Source organism: Chiloscyllium plagiosum, chromosome 13, assembly GCF_004010195.1.
Source record: "Chiloscyllium plagiosum isolate BGI_BamShark_2017 chromosome 13, ASM401019v2, whole genome shotgun sequence".
NCBI classification, from domain to species: Eukaryota; Metazoa; Chordata; class Chondrichthyes; order Orectolobiformes; family Hemiscylliidae; genus Chiloscyllium; species Chiloscyllium plagiosum.
In genome coordinates, this window is record NC_057722.1 from 66,037,525 (window position 1) to 66,055,038 (window position 17,514).

Sequence of the window (17,514 nt, forward strand, 5' to 3'; positions counted from 1 at the left end):
ACAGAGAAGTTTTTAACTTGTGGGAGGAGAACAGCTCGAGCCCATCAAAATAAGATAGCCAAAAAAATCAGAAGAATCTACATTAAAAGAGAGTGTTGAGAAAATGGACCTTACTATTACAGGTGAAGAAGACAACAGAGCAAATTAATTATTGGTTTCATTGCATTTAAGCAAAAGCATACAAATTAGGATTTGGAGGTGCCGGTGTTGGACTGGGGTGTACAAAGTTAAAAATCACACAACATCAGTTTATAGTCCAACTGGTTTATTTGGAAGCACTAGCTTTCGGAGCACTGCTTCTTCATCAGGTGACGAAGGAACAGGGCTCTGAAAGCTAGTGCTTCCAAATAAACCAGTTGGACTATAACCTGGTGTCATACAAATCAGAACAGAGTGGAATATTATATTGACAGAGTTAAATGGTGAAAGATGGGAGAAGCTTCAAGTGGAGGATAAATGCTGGTAAGGCCTGGTTGAGTCTAAAGTTTTTTTTAAAATGCAGTTTAAATCTATGTAAACAAGAATTTGGTTTCTAATTTGTTGACATACGTGTTGTCCACCTGCCAGATCCCATGAAAAGTTCCCATATTCGTAAATCATGCATTGTGAGAGGGCTTTGAAATTCTTGGCTGATTGTTTAGTCCACCAGTCCATGAGGTTTCCTTCTTTGTCAAAGTTACGACCTGCATCAGGTATACAAATTAGTTTGTTAGAATTCCAGCTCAGTGCCAAAACTCACAATCTCTGAAGTTTAGAACTAACTGGTTAGTCTTACCATTGTCATCGAATCCGTGAGTGATTTCATGGCCGATGACCATGCCAATAGCACCAAAGTTCAATGCACTCGGCTGTCCTTTTTCAAAGAAAGGTGGTTGAAGAATACCAGCTGGGAAAACTGTCATAAAATAAACTAGAGTTAATAACCGGAAAGAGAAATGATCATTATAACATTCTTGTCCTTACCTTGTTTCTTTGTAATCTTTAAAATGCCAGCTCATACTATCCGCTCTCCTGGACCAGGGCCTTCACAAGTTACCCCTCACCCTCCCCTTGCCAACAGTTCCTGTACTTCAAGTAGTGCTTTAGGGGATTTGCCATCCACTTGAAGAGGAGTTTCGGACTTTGGTGCAACATCTCATTCAAAAGTGGCACCTCCAAAACGTACTGCACCCCCTCAGCACTGCACTGAAATGGCAATCCATGTGCTTGAGTCTGCAGTGTTTGGCTTCCCAAAATCTTTCAAATCCAAGGTGACAGTGCTATCCACTGAGTTAACACCACCACCAATAACCACTTGTTAATTTGTGCAAATCTGCCATAGTTCTGGAAAGTTGTTTGCAGACATTTCGTCCCCTGTCCAGGTAACATCTTCAGTGCTTTGGAGCCTCCTGTAAAGTGCTGCTGTACTGCATCTTCTGGAATTTATTTGGTTACGTTCCTGGTATTTCCTGTTGCCACTTTCGGTTGTTCATTGTAGTGGCCAGTATATTGGGTCTAAGTCCGTGTGTTTGTTGATGGAGTCTGTGGATGAGTGCCACGCTTCTAGAAATTCTTTGGCTGTCCTCTGTTTGGCTTGACCTATGATTGTTGTGTTGTCCAAGTTGAGTATGTTGTCCTTGTCATCTGTGCATATGGCTAATAGTTTTGGACCCAATATATGGCCACTACAATGAACAACTGGAACTGGCAACTGGAAGCAACAGGAACCAAATAAAATCCAGAAGATACAGTACAGCAGCATTTCACAGGAGTCTCCAAAGCACTGAAGATGTCACCTCGACAGGGGACAAAACGTCTGCAAATTGACCTCCCACCTTGGTGAATAAGCTCACAATTATGGCAACCAGCACTCAAGCTACAAATCTTTATGCAAACCTTATGCAACTCTATTTAGCCGTGAATATTACAGTGAAATGTCGAGGGATGATTCGATAAAAAAGTTCATGTCTATTTAAGGGTTAAATTCAAGTAAACATAAGAAAATGTCAAAACACGTGGCAAGTCCAAAACTAGGTATCACAAATGCAAAGATCATCATTAATAAATCCAATGAAGGAGTTTCTGAACCGGAGAGTGTTAACCATTGAGCCAAATCAGAAACTAGGGCAGAGGTAACTGCTCTGGATCAAGGCCTGTCTGAAAGCTCCAGCCTCTTGAACTGTTACTTGGCTCAGGATGAGATTTTCACCCTTTTGTGAATTGATGGCACCCTTTGAGAGTCACTGGAGCTGAATAGCTAAACGAATAGGCAGATTTAGCCAAAATCTGTTACCAAACCAAAGAAGAATATTTCACAAGTATAATGTCCTAAAAAGTCATAGTAGTAAATTTAAGAGAGGCTTTAAAGAGGAGAAAGAGAGAGCTGAAGAGGATAAGGGATCGAATTCCAGGATTTTAGGGATTTGTTGGCTGAAGGCTAGGCAGTCAATGGTAGTGGTGAAAATTAGGGATGTGCAAGAGACCAGTGTTGTGAGGGAACAGCAATGTTGGAAGTTTGAAGAGCTGGAGAACAATACAGAAATAGTGAGGATGTGGAGAGAGTGAACACGTGAATAGGGAATTTAAATCGGAGTCTTTGGTGGACTGGGAGGTAATATAGCTGAGACAATATAACGGTGGTCGTACACAGGAATTAAAGTTAGTTAAGTTATTGGTACAAACAGCATTGGATTTAGGTGTGATGTAGCTTTCTTTCCAACTCCTCAGCATGACAAAGAAATTATTTAAGAGTTAAAAGTGTCAATAATAGCCATTTATTTGTCATTGGGACAACTTTGGTTTGCGCTATTTCAGCTTGGAATAACATGGTTGTTACAGCGAAACTCCATGATACTAAAATCAATTTATATTGGGTATATTGAAATGTCTACTTCATTAGATGCTTCACAAGAGCCTTTCACAAAACATTTACATCAAGCTGACCCCTTTTCCTTCCATGGAACTCTGCATGCTGTCATGTCAAATATACTAACTGCATTCTTTCATTGTTTAATTAGTCCCATCTGACACTGGGCCAGGCACATTAAAAAGGTTTTATGTTTGGTCTGAGCTTAATGAGCTAATGCCAGCTGGACAGGTCTTGACACTGAGAGTGAAAAACTGAGAAGAGGCTGAAGCTGAATTCTTACCCTTCAATGAAAAAGATCGAGGATGACCTGAGAAAAGTTGCTAAGATTATGAAACTGTTTTAATACTATAGACATAGAGAAGCTGTTTCCACTTGTGGTGCAGTCCAGTACAAAGAATATAATTAAATCCAAAGAGAGATTTGGAAAAATCTCCTTACCCTCAAGGGTGGTTAGGTTTACATGACATGTAGACAGGTGGCTAAGAAGTTAGTACGCTTACCTTCATTGCTCATTTGAGTATCGGAGTTAGGATGTGTTGTTGAGGTTCTAGAAGAGGTCTCATTGGTGAGACCTCTTCTAGAGTACTGTATGTAGTTCTGGTCATCCTATTGTTTGAAGGATATTATTAAGCTAGAAAGGCTTCAGAACAGATTTACCAGGATGTTGCCCAGAATAGAAGGTTTGAGTTATAAGGAGAGGCTGGATAGGCTGAGACATTTTTCACTGGAACATAGGCGATTGAGAGGTGACATTATAGAGGTTTTAAAATAATGAGGGGTATAGATAAGGTGAACAGCAGGTCTCTTTTCCCTCAGGTTGAGGATTTCAGGACTGGGGGCATTTTTTTTAAGGTGAGCGGAAAAAGATTTAAAAAAAAGACAGGAGCAGCTTTTTTTTTACACAGAGTCATATGTGTATGGAATGTACTTCCAGAAGACATGAGGGATGAGGGTACAGTTACAATATTTAAAAGACATTTGGTTAAGTACATGAGAAAGAAATGTTTAGAAGGAGATGGGCCAAGAGCAGGCAAGTGGTACTAGTTTAGTTTGGGATTCTGGTCAGCATGGACTGAAGGGTCTGCTTTCATGCTGTATGACTCTATAATAGAAATTTGCTGAAGGAGTATTTGTAGTGAATAATCCATCTAAGTGGAAGCTAGATAAAGGCAAAATGAAGTAGACAGGAATAGAAGAGCTGATCAAATATCTGCCCTGTCAATAACAGATCCCACAGCATGATTTAAAGAAGAGCAGATCAATTCTTCCATGGATAATATTTAGTGCTCGACCAGCATCAGATTATCTGCTTAAATATTTTTGTTTGTAGATTGGGAACATCTTCAATATTGTGAAAACATGTGAAATTTGATATGTGAATGATTGTGTGTTGATGAAAGGCCTTGGTTGCCCTACAACAATGTGTACTTTTAACTTCTTAATTTTTTTGATGAATGTGAGATTTAAAAATGTGGCTATACTTTAAACTATCTCCTTTAACTTAAGGTAAAACAGAATGGCCTGCAATAGAGGATGGTTGAAAAAGAAAACTTTGCCTGGAGACTGGCCCATGAGATTTCCTCGCCTATGAAACTTAAACATAGGCATGGAACAGTTGGGCCAAATGGCCTGCATTGTAGATACTGTATTAACTGTTTACAAAATGCAGATACCCAATTGGTTTGACAATACAAAGGTAGCAGCCAGGCCCATATGTTCTAACAAATAAAGACACGATGAATCAAAATTTCCAACAAGCACTGTTATAATCAATATCCAGCAACAGTTTAACTTCAAATTGTACCTGTGAAAATAAAAGTTGGAAATCTTATGATTATTGAGGGGCAAGAGGGTCAGCTGAAATCTATGAAGAATCAAGTGCAGTTTTCATACACTGGCCCAAAAACAAGTGCAGTTAGTCTTTCTAGACGTGGAGTCTCAGTGTCAGGGACTTAGAGAGGGAGCCTGTGCTAGGCAGAGAAACAGACTACTTTGTGTAAATAGGATGTCAAGGAGAGCTGACTTTCTGATTGATAAAATGTACTTGTGAGGATAATGGACTAAGATGTCACTTGCGTGGGCTTCATTGGCTGGGCCTGCATTTATTGCCCACCCGTATTTATCCTTCAACTGAGTGGCTTGCTAGGGCCATTTGAAAAGGTGGTTAACAGTCAACCACATAAGCAGGCCAGCAGATTTCTGCTATAAAGGACATTGACAATGGTTACATGGTTGTTATTATATTGATTTCAAATTCCAGATTCTTGTTGAATTTGCATTTGAATATCTGCATGGTAGGACTTAAGCCCATATCCCCAAACTCTCCCTCTGGGTTACTACCTTAGTGTCACTGTCACTGTAATACCACCATCTTCACTTTCTCATGTTGGCAAAAATCTTAACACATAATTTTTGTGGAATTCTTACAGCTGGTCATGGAGAATTCATTTTACTTTTTCAAAGTTATGGCTCTCTACAGGAATTGAAACAATGGGAATAAAACCCTTGGAACACAAAAGCTTAGTCCCTTTGCTTCAGGAAAGGGTGAGCTGAAATGTGACCAATAGCTACCCCTAAGATCATGAAAGAATTTAATAGGGCAAACGCATAGTAGATATTTGTGATTGAGTGCAGACCCAGGGGCTATAAATACAAGACAACTATTAATAAGTCCAAAATAGAATTCAAGAGAGAAATGTCTTTACTCAAAAACTGGTGAGATTGTGGGACTCACAACCACAGGGAGTAGTTGAAGCAAATAATAAAGATGCACAGAAGAAGGAGCTTTAAGTGGGAAAGGAACAGAAGAATACACCCAATGAGTTTAGATGAAGAGGTTTGAGAAGTGGCGCATGTGAAACCTAAATACCAGCACAGAACAGTAGGGTGAAATGGCCTGAATTACAGATAGCTTATTAATTGTTTGCAAAATGCAGATAACCCATTTCTTCAAGGGTAGCAGCAAGGGCTATAGTATCTAATAAATAAAAACACAATGAACCATCATTTTCAACAAGCATTATTATAATCAACAGCTGACATTAGTTTAAGTTTAAACTGTATTTGTAAAAAAAAGAGTCAGCAGGCTGGATAACACAAGTAACATGCAAAACATTTCATTTTAATGATGCAAGTAAGGAATTATTAGATTTTTAATGAAGAGTTGTTACCGATTTGGTTTCTGCTGGATGAATAGAAGGCATTTACTACTGCAGCTCCAGAAATCCACCTAGAAAGCCATTCAAACATAAAATTATTATTCTCCACATATTCCATCCCTCTGTTGTGACTTTAACCTTATGCATTGCCTCCAGGCAATTAGAACAGGGGTCTAGTTTCATTAAAAAGGACTTAATAGACCTTCTTCTCCCTCCCTCACTTTTCCAAAAACTCAGAGGCAGAGTTGCTAAAGTGTGCAGTGAAAACGTCTGTAAAAGTGATGTCCATGGGAATCAGGGGAAAACGTTCCACTAGTTGGAGTAATACCTGGCCCATAGAAAGATGGTTGTGAATGTCAATCACCTCAGGTCTAGGACATCTCTGCAGGAGTTCCTCAGGGTCATGTCGTAGGCCCAACGTTCTTTAGCTACTTCAAAATGAACTTTCCTCCACCATAATGTCAGAAGTGGAGATGTTTGTTGATGATTGCAAAATGTTCAGCACCATTCGCAACTCCTGAGACACTGAAGCAGTGCATGTTCAAATGCAGCAAGAGTTGGACAATATCTAAGTTTGGGCTGACAAGTGGCAAACAACGTTTGTGCTACACAAATCTCAGGCAATATCTATCTCAAGCAATAGAGAAACTAACCATCATCATTTGATGTTTAACGACATTATCATCTCCAATTTTCCCCTAACATCAACAACCCCCATTTTGGGAGTTGCTATTGAGCAGAAACTGAACTAGACTAGCCATTAAAATAGGCGAGATTGTGGTTATGGAAAAGCACAACAGGTCAGGCAGCATCCGGTGAGCAGGAGAATTGATATTTTGGGCATTCCTGATGAAGAGAAATGCTGCCTGACCTGCTGTGCTTTTCCAGCACCACACTCTCAACTCTGATCTTCAGCATCTGCAGTATCACTTTCTCCTAGCCACAAAAATACTATGGCTACAAGAGCAGCAGTAAGGTTACTCAAATGCTAATTCAGCAAAGCCTGCCTATCATCTACAAAGAAGCATGAATTTGATGGAATATTCACCAATGGCTTTGATCAGTGAAGTTCCTGGAATAGCCAAGAAGTTGACTTTATCCAGTAAAACAGTAGTCTTATGAGGCACCTCATCTATTATGTTAATAATTTATTCCTTCAAATAATACTGCAAAATGGCAACAATATGTACCATGTAGATGCTCTGCAGCAACTCCAAAAATATTTGCAAAAACCCTCTAACCTCTACAACCTGGAGGAACAAAGAGAGCAGATAATGCCACTACCCTGACTCTTTTACCATCCTGAGTGAAAACTGTATCATCATTCCTTTACTGCTGCTGGTCAATATCCTGGAACTTCCTCCTGAATAGTACTGTGCTTGCACTTAAACCACACAGGATGCAGTAGCTCAAGATGGTTCACTACTAGCTTTTCAAGATTACTTAGGGATAGGAAGTAAATGCTAATCTGGCCAGCGATGTCAAAATCCCACAAATAAATACGACCAGGTTGTTGAAGTAAATAATTTTATTTCTTTCTGTGGGTTGACTCCACCCACCACTTGGGTGTCATGGTAGCAAACAAGTTCCCTCAGGAAGCTCTGTCACAAAACTGTGGGCCTTCTGAACAAGAGGAGTCAATTTTATCCTAACCCAGTGTCCACATACTTCATGGGAGTAAGTACTGTGTTGGTTTTATGCCACCAACTTTACTCTTCCTTGAAGATAGTGGGTGGGGCATCAAACTGGGCTTCTGCCTGATCCAGTGAATTGTCCACCAAGGCAGTTGGATGAAAATTAATCAGCCTCATTTAAATGGATAGAAATGAATGATTGAAATTTCACACCAATGTTGCTGTTCACCATGGTATTCTAGTCAACAGAATCATCTCTTGATTTAATACATACAAGACAGTACAGACTTTTATCAATGAACTAGTATAATTTAAAAATACAATTCCTAATAACATTATGGGATACCTACATCCCAAGGACAGTAATGATTCAAAACTGCATGACCGTCTTTTCCAGAACAATTAAAGATTGGCTATAAATGCTGGCCGAGCCAGGAGCACCCTGAATCACATGAACAAATGAGAGAAAATGGAGAAGTGGAAAAATACTTGACCCCAAACCTCGTAACTTGAAGAAATGAAGGAGAGAGAGAAAGGTGCAAAAAGATAAACAAATTTAATTGAAGAAAATAGCACACTGCTTTGAGAGATAAAAAAGAGAGATACACACAGATGTGTAATCTAGTGCAATTACTGCAAAGTAACCATTAAATCCTAAAAATATAGAGAGAAGAAACATGGGAATACTGGAACATGAATTGCCAACCACCACTTCAAGACCATTTGCTATTCAATGAGCTTATGACTGGGCTGTGAACTAACTTCATATATGTGCCTTTGTCCCACATTTCTGAATTAAACTTTTGGCAAAAAAAATGCATTTTATATTTAAAGTTTATTTTCAATCAAGCATCAATTGTTCTCTGTTTAAGGGAATTCCAAACTTATATGGTATTTGCATATTTCTTGATTTCATTTTTATCAAAGGCAGACTTAATTTTTGGCTGTCCCCCTAGTTCTAGACTCAACTACTATCAGAAATAGTTTCTGTCTATCGGGTTTTGAGAAGGTTTGTAGCTAAGGTTGAGGATTTGGATGTAGGTTTGCTCACTGAGCTGCAAGGTTCATTTCCAGATGTTTCGTTACCCTACTAAGTAACATCTTTAGTGGGCCTCAGGGATGCAATGCTGAGAATTCCTGCTTTCCATTTATATGTTTGGGTTTCTTTGGGTTGGTGATGTCATTTCCTGTGGTGATGTTATTTCTTATGGTGAAGTCACTTCCTGTTCCTTTTCTCAGGGGGTCGTAGATGGGGTCTAACTCGATGTGTTTGTTGATAGAGTTCTGGTTGGAATGGCATGCTTCTAGGAATTCTCGTGTGTGTCTTTGTTTGGCTTGCCCTAGGATGGATGTGTTGTCCCAGTCGAAGTGGTGTCCTTCCTCATCCGTATGTAAGGATACTAGTGAGAGAGGGTCATGTCCTTTTGTGGCTAGTTGGTGTTCATGTATCCTGGTGGCTAGTTTTCTGCCTGTTTGTCCAATGTAGTATTTGTTACAGTCCTTGCGCAGCATTTTGTAAATGACATTAGTTTTGCTCGTTGTCTGTATAAGGTCTTTAAAGTTCATTAGCTGCTGTTTTAGTGTATTGGCGGGTTTGTGGGCTACCATGATGCCAAGGGGTCTGAGTAGTCTGGCAGTCATTTCTGAGATGTCTTTGATGTAGGGGAGAGTGGCTAGGGTTTCTGGATGTGCTTTGGCTGCTTGTTTGGGTTTGTTGTTGAGAAATCGACGGACTATGTTCATTGAGTACCCATTCTTTTTGAATACATGGTATAGGTGATTTTCCTCTGCTCTGCATAGTTCCTCTGTGCTGCAGTGTGTGTTGGCTCATTAAAATAATGTTCTGATGCAGCTTCGTTTGTGGGTGTTGGGATGATTGCTTCTGTAGTTCAATATTTGGTCCGTACGTGCTGTTTTCTTGTAGACACTGGTTTGAAGTTCCCCATTGTTGTTCGCTCTACTGTGACATCTAGGAATGGCAGTTTGTTGTTGTTTTCCTCCTCTTTAGTGAATTTTATGCCAGAATAATGTTCGAGTAACGCATGTACACTATTCCAATTGGTCAGCGAAAGGTTGGTGGTTTGCGGCCACCTAGGGATGAAGTGATCTCTGTTCTCACTCCAACAGCTTTCTTGAGGGTGGCATGGGTGCTCAGTGGTTAGCACTGCTGCCTCTCAGCACCAGGGTCCCAGGTTCGATTCCAGCCTTAGTCGACTGTCTGTATGGAGTTTGCACATTCTCCCAGTGTCTGCGTCGGTTTCCTCTGGGTGCTCTGGTTTCCTCCCACAATCCAAAGATGTGCAGGTTAGGTAAACTGGCCATGCTAGTGTTAGGTGCATTAGTCAGAGGGTCTGGGTAGGTTACTCTTCAGAGGGTCGGTGTGGACTGATTGGGCTGAAGGGCCTGTTTCCACGCTGTAGGGAATCTAATCTAATGTCCTTATCTTGAGACTGGAACAACTGTCCCATGATCATGAATAGGGGATGTATGAAGAACATAATGAGATAATGACTGAATGCATGACAACAGCTTAAAGATGGTGTTTAAAAGAATAAGGGAGTAAGGGATACTAGAAAATAGTAAGCACATTGGCTTAAAATTAATGCTGTGCAGAAGATAAGCCTCTTAAGATAAAATGCCCTTTGAATCTTAAATTTCTTTCTAAATCAAAAATTCAGATGCCATCAAACTTGGATTTCAAAACTTTGAGATTAATTCTTTGTCATGATTTCAATATTGGGAATTGTCTTCCCTCCATTCCTGAAATCTTCAATCAGAATAATTTTGAGTGGTACAGTGTGCAACATTGTGGGTGTGCAAGGAAGATTTATTAAAATGAATGTGAACTTTTATTAAAAAGGTAAAGTTGTTGTTAACCAATCAGACCATAGGACGGCTGACTGATTGGCGAAAGATGACTGGTAGTGGCTTAACCTGAGGGTTACCATACCACAAGTAAAGGGAGAGGTTGAGAAGGAGAGTCCTTCATGGTAACTTCAATCAGTGTAGGAATTGAACCCTCACTATAGATGTTGCTCTGCATCACAAACCATTTGTCCAGACAGCTCAGCTAACTGCAACACCCCCCCCCCCCCCCACAACATCTATTATCATGATACTCAAATACAGTTGAAAGCTGTTGTATTAGAACAGCCAGAAATTGGGACGGAGGCAAGTTGAAAACTACCCAACACAGAGATGATTCCTTTCACAAGCCAAAACCTTTTTCTGGTTTCCAGTGCAGAAATAAATCAGAATCAGAATGATACAGCACAAATAACCATTTGGCCCATTGTACCTGTGCTCATTCTTTTGTTGGATGCATCCAATTAATCCCACTGTCCAGCTTTATCCCTATAGTCCTGTAAATATTTCCGCACAAGTATTTACCAAATTCTCTTTGAAAGTGACAACTGAATCTGTTACTATTGCCCTTTCATGCAGTGCATGCCTGAACAAAACACCATAAGTAAGCAAGAAATAAGTTCTCCACATCACACCCTAAAACGGCCTTCTCAGGTGACAGACCGTCCTGTCTGGTGTTGTAAGGCAGCAAATGTTCAGGTTTAGAAACAACTTCAAGTGCACAATAGAATAATAAAGGAATACTTACACTTCTTTGTTAACCTTTTGTCTGAGTTTTTTTAGATTCTTCCATTGTCCCAGTTCCATATTATTAAGAATGTTGGTGAAATATTCGTCGATGCTGAAATTCAACTGAATGAAAACAATGCAGACCAATTATCTTGGACCTATTTCATATTCCAGTTCGGTTATCAGCCTCATATACCCTTTATACAAGTTCTCTAATCACATGGCGGACTGGACGTTGATTTGTTGCTAGCACTGCTCTAGTATCCACATAGGAAAGCTTTACAGCATAGTTGCAAAACAACTACTTCCAGTTATATAAAAGACAGAGGGAGGTGGAGAAGCTTAAAAGCAGTAATTCCAGACCATAAGGTCCAAACAGCTGAGGGGATAACTGACAGTGGTTAAGCAATGCAATTAAAACCAAACATGCTTACAAACAGAAGGTAACTGCATTAAAACAGCACAGTTAACATGGGAGGGCCTCAAACAATAGATATAAAGAATTGTCCCCAGTATCCCGGCAAATATAATGTCAAATCTGATTCACTAACTGTTATCACATGGCACTTGTTCGGGCTTGCAAACTGGTCTCTATTTCATATAATACAACAGTCATTGGACTTAAAAACGACTTTATTGGCTACAAAGTGCTTTGCGACATTTGATGGTTGTGCTTAATGCTATAGGAGTTAAATCTACTTTTAACTTTTTTAACACATGGTAGAGACGTAGCTTGTATGGAGGATCATTGGGAAAGGTGTAAAGATCAAGGATAGAAAAATCCAGAACCTACAAGGCCTAGAAGGTTGAAGGTATGACCATCAACGGTAAGACAGAGACTGGCTGTGAGGCTCGAGTTGGGAAAAAAAAAATCAGAAAAATGGAGTAGGATAAAACACAGACAGAAAAAAATATTAACTTTGTTCTTGTCGTAATTATTTCCCAATGGTTTTTGCAAGATGCTTTCAATATTGATGCTGTGTAAGGCTAGGAACAGATTTAGCCATGATGGTCCCCATGCTCAGATAACCTGTTGATGTTCACTTTGTACAACTTTGAATGAAGAAAGATCATTGCTGAGATTCCAATTGCCAACCACCAATGGGTTCCCAAGTGACGCCACTTCCTGTCATGGCCTACCAAATCTTTTGCAGCTCAAATCAATTTAACATACAATCTAGATGGGCCAATGGGCTGAGGAGTGGCAGATGGAGTTTAATTTAGATTAATGTGAGGTGCTGCATTTTGGGAAAGCAAATCTTAGCAGGACTTACACACTTAAGGGTAATGTCCTAGGGAGTGTTGTTGAACAAAGAGACCTTGGAGTGCAGGTTCATAGCATCTTGAAAGTAAAGTTGCGGGTAGATAGGATACTGAAGAAAGTGTTTGGTATGCTTGCCTTTATTGGTCAGTGAATTGAGTATAGGAGTTGGGAGATCATGTTGCGGCTGTACAGGACATTTGTTAGGCCACGTTTTGGAATATGGCGTGCAATTTTGATCTCCTTCCCGTCGGAAAGATGTTGTGAAACTTGAAAGGGTTCAGAAAAGATTTATAAAGATGTTGCCAGTGTTGGGGGATTTGTGCTCTAGGGAGAGGCTGAACAGACTGGAGCTGTTTTCCCTGGAGCATCAGAGGCTGAGAAATGACCTCAGAGGTTTATAAAATCATGAGGGGCATGGATAGGATAGATAGACAGTCTTTTCCCTGGGCTGGTGGGGTTCAGAACTAGAGGGCATAGGTTTAGGGTGAGGGAAAAAGATATAAAGAGACCTAAGAGGCAGAATTTCAAACAGCGTGTGGTATGTGTATGGAATGAGCTGTCAGAGGAAGTGGTGGAGGCTGATACGAGTGCAACATTTAAAAGGCAACTGGTTGGGTATATGACTAGGAAAAGGTGAGGACTGCAGATGCTGGAGATCAGAGCTGAAAATGTGTCGCGGGAAAAGCGCAGCAGGTCATGCAGCATCCAAGGAGCAGGAGAATCGATGTTTCGGGCATGAGCCCTTCTTCAGGAATCATGAATATGAATAGGAAGTATATGAATAGGAAGTATTTGGAGGGATGTGGACCAGGTTCTGGCAGGTGGGACTCAATTAGGTTTGGATATCTGGTCAGCATGGACGGGTTGGACCGAAGGTTCTGTTTCCATGCTGTACATCTCTATGACTCTATGATTCTTGGATCTATTCTAACAAAAATACATTAAACTAACCAAGAACTAAAGAAAACCCTGAAAGAGTTAATACCATTAAAGAAAGTCAATGCTATCTTGTGATACCATTAGGCTGAAAAGCAAAGAGGACCCACTTGGATGAGTACAAGATTAGTTCATATTGAAAAGACTTGTGAACTTTTGATTCCTGATAGAGTATCAACATTGTTTCTTCAGAAAACAGGCAACTTGGCCTCATTTAACATTCCTGTCCATCAAGCTGCTTTAAACTAGCCCTTCAACACCTAAAATGAATGACTCCTTGTTTCTATGCTTCTGCATATTTTTGTTTCTGCTTTATCTCTCTATGCAGTGGTTTCTGCATCATTTGTCTTTTTTGACATATTTAAAACTGCTGAAGCCCTATATTTACATCTTTGATATTAATGTGTGCAAACCAGTTTTGGCTTGAACCCATGTGTGGAGTTTATCTCATAGCGATAACATGGGACATTGAGGTGAAAGAAGGCACAGACCAAAAACACTAAAAGTACTAAACTGTGGGTGCAAGGGAAGGATGGTCAATTTATTGAAGCCAAAATCTTGTTAGCAATTGTACATTCTGCAAAGACAAATCATGTCAATGTAGAAGGACTTTAAACAGGGAAAAAGATAGAGACAGACAAATAAGCATGTCTCCTTCTCTCAGCATTGGAGATTGATAACAGCATTAAAAATAACAAAGCTGGGTGAAACTCCCGATATAAATGCAATCTTGGCCTTAGGATTCTGACAAGAAGGCCCAGGATAAAATAACACATGGAGACGGCACCAAAAAGAATAGTGATGTAATTCAAAACTAACAAAGTGTGCTTATAAAAAAAGGTCTTACCTTGTGTTATACAGGGCTTCTGCTAAAAAGGCTATAAAGAAAGATCGTGTGGAGATATTGGGGCTGCAGGTGGTAAAATAACTTGATCAATTATTCCTAAGTCATACACGGAGAGCTTGTCGTAGACTGAGGCTAAGGCATCAGCTTCCTTGAGATCAGCTGTGGATGAACTTTGCACTCACATTTCTGAATCGTACAGTTGTACACACAGGTCCCACTCCAGAGTACAATATGAGTGATAAATCTGTACATTATCGAGGAGTTATGATTGTGAAAACAGTTTCTTTAGATGACATTAGGTAGGTAGACACTAAAAATAATCACAGTGGAGAGGGACATGGGGTATCTCACCTGCCTCAAGGCTAATGGCAATTCCTTAACCATCTCACATCAGTAATTCACTAATAATTTAAATCATAGCTACCTACAAGATCATGCTGTGTGCAAAATAATTATACAAATTGGCTATCAGGTTCATTGGGGCATCCTGAAGTCATGAAAGATGCAATATTAACGACAGTTCTTATTTCGCTGTGAGCATTATTTGACTGGATGATTTGAGCTCATCTAATTCACTACCATAGATCAAGAAAGGAATATTAATGCAATCCTCTTTTCAATCCAGCTAAACTGTATTTAGGGCCTGTTTGGAATGCAAGCACAGAAACTTTGTATCTGCAAAAACCCGCAATGCTTGACAATGTCGTCAATGGTGATCAACTCATCACAGAAGCCCTTCTCCACTAAACACAGAACCTCACCCGAAGCAAACAGAGTTTTTGAAGTTATGATCCTCCAGTGTGAGACTAATATTTGATCCAAAATTAGATGCCCTTCAGTCTTCATGCCATTTTTTGTTGTCTCCTTAGCAATCGAACTCAGTTGCATCCGATTCTAGAAATCACCTACAAATTTATTTCATCAGTATATCCTGATGTTAAACTCGTGATATGCATTGTTTAACTCTTTAAGTTGACACATTTCACACAGCAATTCTGCAACCTGCAGCTTCCAGCATCTCTTTCCAGAGAATTGCTAGTTGCCACTGGTTGTATTCCACCCGCAGTCAACAATGAGAACAGCAACTTGCATTTAGAGAAACCTCTTAACGGAGTAAAACCCCTGAGCTATTTCAAAGGAAGGCCAGAGAAGCAGATATTAAGATAGATAGATTGGGTTGGGATATCTGGTTGGCATGGACGGGTTGAACCGAAGGGTCTGTTTCCATGCTGTACATTTCTATGACTCTATATCCAATGATGTCTTAAAAGATCCAGGTTTGCAAGAGCATCTTAAGTGAAAGGAAGAGGCATTGCAAGGGAGAGCACTAGGGAAGATACTCCAGAGGTTTGGAGCCAGGCAATTGTATGCATGTCTGCCAATGATAGAATGATGAAAATCAGTGGCACACAAGACTTGTATCAGAGCTGGCAACTCTGAAAATTGCAGGGCTGGAGGAAGTGACACTGACAGGGAGGGGTGAGGCCCTGGAAAGATTGGAGAACCAAGAAGAGAAATTCAAATTTCTAACTTCAAAATGCACAGGGTGTATTGACATGATGTTGAGGCTTTTGTGCGTGCTGTTGCAAATTAGCTGCCCCTCATATCCTTCCCAAATCTAATGCGGTTTACACATTGTATGGGTGGGATGACAGTGGGAATTATAAATGAAAAGCCCATACATCTGAATCTCCTAAATACCAGAATCTTTTAACTGTAGAGTGTCTCTTAATATTTTTTCTCCAGCTTCCCTGATGAACAGGATGGACCACAGGAGTCAGTAGTGAAACTGGGAAAGACTGGGCCAGGTGAACGGATCAGGAGGCTGTGAAGATTATGGTAGTTTTGTGAGGTGGAACATTAATCAGTGATGAGATGATAGCACACCATTTGTGAAGCGGGGGGAAGGCATTTACATGGCAGCCTGTTTGTGGGGCAATATATCTTCCTGACACACAATCACATGAAGGCATTATGAATCTAGCTGTTCTTCGCTCCTTTTTCCCTGCTGGGTTTCCTGAATGCCTAGAAACCCAGCCAGAATGAAAAAGAAAATAAAAGTAAAAACGGCTTCCCAGGGTCCTTAAAATGTTTTGCCAGTTGAATTTCCTTTTGTGACTTGATTGGTCAGTCACTGCCTTCATCAAAACCTGAAGTGGGCTGAGGTGGTTTGTCCTTCATTTTGTAAATTTTAACTTCCAGTTGACTCAAAACACACCCATTTTCTGGGATTAAAATTGACCATTTTGGTTTTTAGATTCTATTGTGAAAATTTGGGATGTTATTGACTTGATTTATTGTTGTCACATGCACTTAAGTACAGTGAAAAGTGTTGTTTTGTGTGCAGTACAGGCAGATTATACCATACAAAGTGCAGTAGAGTAATAGAGTGAAGAATGCAATGTTATGGCTGCAGAGAAGGTAAAAGAACATTGTCAGTAATTCTGATAGACTTACAATTGGGTTTAGAAGAGTAGAATGATTATACAATATGTAAGGATAAGATCTGCTGTAGAATTGTACCAATGTTTTATGAATTCAATGAGTTTGCAGACAAAATGACTGAGACAAAATAAGCTGGAAATGATAGTAGTCACTTACCATTTTGTACTCAGTATTCAGTTTGGCATCATCTTTGATGTCAGGTGGATATCCGATTCTCTGTCTGATAGCTCTAGCCTAGAAAAAAAAAACTCATGCTATAAAAACTTAAAGAACTGTGGATACTGGAAATCAGAAACAAAAACAGAAATTGCTGGAAATACTCAGCAGATCTGACAACATCTGTGAAGAGAAATCAGTTTTAATTTTTTGGGTCAAGTGACTTCTTCAGAACTGATGGTAGCTAGGAAAAAGCTTTTTTTATGCAGAAGATAGGATGTGGGGACGGGGTAAGGGGTAAACAATAGGTGGAGGTAGAGCCCAAAGAGACAGAAGAACAGTTGGACAAACAAATGAGAGAATAATGTTCAGCTACTGATAAGGACTATTAGTGTAATAGCAGACCATGTGATAACAAGGCTTGGTGTGTGGGATAAGGTAAAAACAATGACTGCAGATGCTGGAAACCAGATTCTGGATCAGTGGTGCTGGAAGAGCACAGCAATTCAGGCAGCATCCGAGGACAGGCAAAATCGACGTTTCGGGCAAAAGCCCTTCATCAGGAATAAAGGCAGAGAGCCTGAAGCGTGGAGAGATAGGCTAGAGGAGGGTGGGGGTGGGGAGAGAGTGGC

At 40.0% G+C, this 17,514-nt stretch overlaps 1 protein-coding gene across 4 annotated transcripts in view; it reads right to left on the reverse strand.

Moving 5' to 3' along the window:
• Positions 1–17,514, reverse strand: part of LOC122556163 (neprilysin-like) — a 174,924-nt gene that overhangs the window by 16,482 nt on the left and 140,928 nt on the right. For all 4 annotated transcript variants that reach the window (XM_043702673.1, XM_043702676.1, XM_043702674.1 and 1 more), the window contains exons 15-19: positions 16,883–16,960; positions 11,254–11,357; positions 6,019–6,077; positions 776–895; positions 550–683 (exon numbers count right to left, since the gene is read on the reverse strand). In XM_043702673.1, coding sequence (XP_043558608.1) covers positions 550–683; positions 776–895; positions 6,019–6,077; positions 11,254–11,357; positions 16,883–16,960 — 495 coding nt within the window. The remainder of the gene's footprint in view (positions 1–549; positions 684–775; positions 896–6,018; positions 6,078–11,253; positions 11,358–16,882; positions 16,961–17,514) is intronic.